Below are 6,219 nucleotides of genomic sequence, written 5' to 3'. Positions count from 1 at the left end.
CTTCCCATAACGAATCCATGTAGTAACTCATCTCTCCATGTTTGTCCCACGCAAAGTGCATGTGGGAATGTTAGCTTGATTTATCATTGGGTTGTTGTCCATTGCTGATTTGTAGGGTAGTGAGTGTATGGGTTCCTTTAGACTTGAAGTGGGTCGGTTGTAGTCTTGTGGGGTCGATGTCACCTGAGCTCATACGCAATGAAGTGTTATGATTGCTTGTCCTGTCTAGTTGTTTCTCCAATTGTTGCGTATAATAGTCAAAATGGAAATTTGAGAGTGAAGCTAGGAGATTTGTATTATTTTATATAGATGTGAGAGTTCCCTTTTGGATTACATTATTTGAATATCCTATTATAACAAGGGATCTAATTGAAATGAATACCACTGAAATTAAACCATTCCAGTGAAGCTAGGAGATTTTTATTCTTTTATACAAATGCCAGAGTTCCCTTTTGGATTAATGCCAAGTACAAGATGCCTAATTACATTATTTGAATCTCCTATTATAATAAGGGATCTAATTGAAATTGATACCACTAAAATTAAACCATTCCGAAAGAGAACCCCTCACTCCTACAACCCTCACTATATTATGGGTTTTAAGGAAATGAAAACAATAGAACTTTTTTCCCATTAATTAATTAATTATTTATTGTTTTTAATTGGAGTTTTATTATCTTTTTATTTAAACACCACTCCCCAATAATTATCTCCACAAATAAATTGATATCAAAATAAAATTTTAATATATCATAAAATAATAAATTATTTAACTAATATTTTAGATTAACAATTATATAAATATTTATAATCAAAACATAAACCAATAAAAATTTAATATATCATTAAAAAAGATTTACCTAACATTTTATATTAACAAATAAATAATAATTTATACTCAAAACACAACCAACACAAAACAATAATAAATTTATTTTTAAACCATTTTTTTCTACTCAAAACATAACTAACATGAAATAATAATGAAATTGTTTAACAATCTTACTTTAATTATAAATTTATAAGGAAACATAATGTTTTAATTGCACCACGCCAATTTCCCTTCCCCAGGCTGCTCATACGAAATATTAACTAACTTCGGTTACCCTTGAACCAGAGTTAAGTTAAGGGGAATTTCCCTCCCTCTTGCTGCTTGTACAAAACATGAGCGAACTCTGGTTAGTCTCTAACCAGAGTTAAGTTAAGTGGAGTATTATATATATTGCTTACGCTGGCTGGCTGGCTAAATTAAGGCGAAGACGTGCAACACTAGTCCTAGCAAGAAAATGGAAATGGACGCTCAAGTGAAGCTGGCCGTTGCCATGTCGATTCTCCGCGATCGATCACAATCTGCGCGTGACGTTCAGCATTGGAAGAAAAAGGTTCTCAATTATATAATTCTACTTCATTATTTGTTTTTCCTTTGGCTTCGGCAAGAATATTTTGTGATTTATTATAAATTGTTTATCAAACTTACTTTGGCTTCAGCACGAATATTTCGTGATTTGTTATAAATTGTTTCTTTAAATTTGAGAGATGATGTCTTCTTGTTTTCCAAATGAATTTTAGCGTTGTTATTTGCAAGGGCTTCAAAGCTCCAGTTTCATTGAAAAATGCTTTAAAATACAGGAGTTTTGATACAAATATAGGCTGTGACCTGCAAACTTGTGAATTTTTGGCATTAGCGGTTCGAGGAAAATATGTCTGATGCAAATAAAATCTAGAAAAATATGACCAGACCAATTAGTCCAAAATTTAAATTCTTTAAAGTGTTTAGAAATGTATGTTTATTATGTTGTCAAAATTGTTAGAACACGGAATAAATCGTTGCAAAACTATTCAAATTATTTTTAATTGACGACTTTACAACACTTCGCTGCTAACTGAAACCCGAGGGAATACATATCAGGAATTCATTATAATTATAATAGAGCTTGTTGTATTAGCCTTACGATTGACAAGGTTCAAACCGAAAAGTTTGAGACTGGCATTTATAATTTATTTAAATTTCAAAATTTCTGTATTTTTAAACCATTTTAAGAAACTGGCATCTAAAATTTATTTAAATTTCAAAATTTCTGTAATTTTAAACCATTTTAAGAAGATGAGTATAATGAGGCATTCATAAACCATAAAAGGAAATGAGCAATAAAAAACCATAAGGAATAGAAAAATTTAATATACTATTGTATGTGTTAATTGCGTTTATTTAGGATAGGTGAGAGAAATTGTTGTTATGCTTTTGATTTAGGTTAAAAATTATATATGTTAATTGCTTTTATTTAGGATAGGTGAGAGAAATTGTTGTTATAAATTTAATATACGATTGTATATGTTAATTGCGTTTATTTAGGATAGGTGAGAGAAATTGTTGTTATGCTTTTTATTTAGGATAAAAATTGTATATGTGAATTGCTTTTATTTAGGATAGGGGAGAGAAATTGTTGTTATGCTTTTTATTTAGGTTAAAATAATTTAGAAAACCAAAATCATGTAGGTTCTTTCTATAAAATATAAAAATATTTTTTATTAGAATAAAAATAAATTGAAAGGATTAAATAATTAATTAATAGGTTTGAATTTAGTCTTCAAGTTTTTTTTTTGGGATTAGGTTTTAATGAGTATATGGAAAGTGATCGCTTTGGGTGAATCTATGAATATTTCAAACCACAAAAAGTATATATATATATATATATATGAACCTTATTTTAATTCTAATTATTTGTTTAAAAATCATGAATATCTATATATATATATATTTGAACCTTATTCTAATTCTAATTATTTGTTTAAAAAGCATGAAGGAAAATAGAATACTTATCTTGGGGAGGATCAATGGGACAAAGTCTGTTTGATATCCATGCAAATCTTTCTGTACTATATGGTCAAATAATAGAAGAAAAGTTTTTAAGATGAAATACTAAATAGAAAAGGCATTGTTTACTTAATTTATCTTATTGACTTTTATATCGATTTGGTGATACAATTGTGGACGAGATTTCCATTTGTAGATGAGATTGCCATTTTTAATATTTTAAAATGTGTTTTTAATTACATAAATAAATTCAGCATCCTGAGAAAACTATTATGAGATTGCCATTTTTAATATTTTAAAATGTGTTTTTAATTACATAAATAAATTCAGCATCATGAGAAAACTATTATGAGATTGCCATTTTTAATATTTTAAAATGTGTTTTTAATTACATAAATAAATTCAGCATTCTGAGAAAACTATTATACGACTTGAATTTGTGATTCTAACAGATCTTAGCTTAATATCAATGTAATATTCCTAGTGGAAATTTACAATGATAAACAAAACAAACATAGCAAAAACACACACAAAAATTCACAACACATTAAACACCTAGAAATTTCCATAAACTGTGCTGAGCTGAGCCATTTTATTGATATAAATGTTGGGTACAAAGGTAAGATCAGAAAACATGCACCTGGGCTTGCCCAAGGCAAGCTAACAATGCCTAGGTGATGAAATCAGCTGCTCTAACATGCAATGTGGCTGTCCCCAACAAGCTCTGCGTTGTCCCAGTGAAAACTGCACTGCTGGCTACAAACAATGGCTGCTAGGGCCTCCTCTGGTGCTCAGAAAATTCTGGGAAATTAACCCCGGGCTCTCCACCAATAACCCACAAAAACCCACGAAGGAATTGGCCAAATGTTGACCTTGGAATTTCGGCCCAATTTCCCCTAGCTCCTCTAGCTATTGGGTATTTCGACCCACCTGTAAATAAGGCTGCCAAATGCTCCCAAAATGGTTGAGAAACTCAACAAAACTCCCTTTTGGGCTGCTCCTACAATCTCAACCCCAAATGCCTCCTCCTCCTTGTGTCCCATGTGTGGCAATAAAAGGGACTGCGCAAGCCCACGTAGTCTCTGCTAAAGCTGCTCCAAGAACACGCTGAAGTGCTCCTGGATCGATTTGAAAATGATGCAATTCCCTCCTAGGGCTGACACTCGAATTCTACTGAAGCAAGGGGTGAGATTCTCGCCTGAAAATCTCTTGTGCTCAACAGCACATGTAGACTTGGCCTCCAGATCAGGTGTGCTAGTCAAAGTGAATGCTCAAATGATCAAGAATGCCAAAAATGAGTGCCTCCTCCTCTTTTGTCAATGTGCCTCCCGATTTCCCATGTGGGACCAACCATCGAACTCCCCATTGTTTTCCCTCCAAGGAGTGTATTTCCTTGGGGGGCCATATTTCACTATGAGTGGTCCCCACCTTCCACTAGCTCTTCGATTTTTTTCCTTTTCTCTAATGTTTTGGCCTTTTCTTACCTTCAAAACTCAAGTGGAGCCCCATAACCCATGTTTCCTAAGTGAAAATGCAAAATAAGACAAAATTGGCAAATTTGATATTTCCCCTTAGCAATATTGCTAAGTGGGAATATCACAATCCTCCCCGCCAAAATGTTGCTTTTCCTCAAGCAACTACAATGAAGGATGCTAAAGTATTTGCTCTCCCTCCCAAGTGGCATCCTCATCAGGTAGATTACTCCATCTGATAAAAAATTCTTTGATGACCCTGTTTCGCAAGTGCCTCTCACGGGTGTCCAGAATAGCCTCTGGCTCTAGAACCAAGTGCCCCTCATCATCCATGGGTGGTAACTCTATAGCTGCTATCACTTGTTGACCTAGTGCCTTGTTCAAGCAAGACACATGGAAAATGTTATGACTCGACTGCCCGGGGTAGCTCCAACTCATATGCCGCCTCCCCAACTCTCCTAGTGATTTTGTATGGCCCATAAAAGCAAGGCTTGAGCTTCTTGACCCCCTTCTTTTTGACTGTCGACTATCTGTACGGCTGAAGTCTCATGAAGACCAAATCCCCAACCTCAAACACCCTTTCTACTCGACCCCTGTTTGCATAGAATTTTTGCTAGTTCTGTGTAGACTTTAGGTTAGTTTTGAGAGCCTGCAAAATATCTTGGCTCTCCTGAATCCAATCCTTGGCCCTAGGGGCCTTGCTATCTCCAAACATCACATCAGTGAAAGATAATGCATCATAACCATACAAAGCTCTGAATGGGGACATACCTATGGACATGTGGTATGTTGTGTTGTAGCAGTACTCGCCCAAATGCAACCACCGTATCCATGCACGTTGATGGCCTGTCACATAGTTGCGTAGGTAGCCCTCCAACCATTTGTTTACAATTTGTGTTTTCCCATTAGTCTGGGCATGGTAACTAGTACTTGGGTTGAGCTCTGTACGTACCACTCAAAACAACTGTTGCCAAAATCCCCCCATGAACCAGTTGTCGATCACTGAAAATGGTCTTCGGAAGACCATGAAGCCAAAATACCTCCCTGAAAAATAGTTCAACCATCTAAGAGGCCGAAGACTAGGCTGAAGTGGGCAAACTTCGTCAATCTGTCTACCACCACGTATATGCAGTCCTTGCCCTGGACTGTAGGCAACCTGGTAATAAATCCATCGATATGCTCTCCCATTTCCCCTCAGGGATAGGAAGAGGTTGTAGCAACCCAATAGGGTGTGTCTGCTCACCCTTGTTCCTTTGGCACATATCACACTCCCAGACATGCCTCAGAACATCATCCTTAAGGCCCCTCCATGCAAAGCACTCCTTGATAGCCCTGTATGTCTTGGTAAACCCTTGATGCCCTGCTAACGGTGAGTCATGGGCAGCCTGCATGATCTTCTCCCTCAACTGGGAGTTGGGCACTAAATAAATCTGGTCCCGAAAGTAAATCACCTCGTTCATCACCTTGTACTGGTCATCCGTCACTGCACCATCAAGGACCTCACATGCAAATCGGTCCTTGGAATACTCCACTAGCAATTGTGCCCTCCAATCTGGCGCAATTCTCATCAATGAAATGGTGGCTGGCCTCCTGGACAACGCATTAGCTACCACATTGTGTTTACCCTTGACATACTCAATGTCAAATTCGTATGCCTGAAGTTTGCTCACCCACTTCTGTTGCCTCTCCTACAACTGCTTCTGCTCCAAGAAGAATTTGAGGCTATTTTGGTTTTTCTTCACTCAAAACCTATTTCCCACCAAGTATTTCCTGAACTTGGCTAGCACATGCATGATGGCTAGTATCTCTTTTTCATAGATGGAGTATAACCTCTCGTGGGGTAGTAGCTTCCGGCTCTCTAAAGCTATCGGGTGCCTCCCCTGCATCAAGACTAGTCCTCCGCCCTCCCTTGATGCATCAAACTCAAGTACA

General features: G+C 36.5%; 1 protein-coding gene across 1 annotated transcript in view; it reads left to right on the top strand.

The window, feature by feature from the left end:
* Nucleotides 1-1,136: 1,136 nt before the first annotated feature.
* LOC149222712 (uncharacterized) overlaps nucleotides 1,137-6,219 on the top strand; it is a 121,768-nt gene continuing 116,685 nt past the window's right edge. The window contains exon 1 of the mRNA XM_089387657.1: nucleotides 1,137-1,382. Within this exon, the coding sequence (XP_089243783.1) occupies nucleotides 1,287-1,382 (96 nt within the window). The 5' untranslated portion in view covers nucleotides 1,137-1,286. The remainder of the gene's footprint in view (nucleotides 1,383-6,219) is intronic.

The sequence above is a fragment of the Pinus tabuliformis genome, chromosome Q (genome assembly GCF_031772625.1).
Source record: "Pinus tabuliformis cultivar Carrire ecotype Pingquan chromosome Q, CPIR1, whole genome shotgun sequence".
NCBI lineage: Eukaryota > Viridiplantae > Streptophyta > Pinopsida > Pinales > Pinaceae > Pinus > Pinus tabuliformis.
Note: the sequence above shows the minus strand (reverse complement) of the source record. Positions and strands in the feature narration are given on the sequence as shown.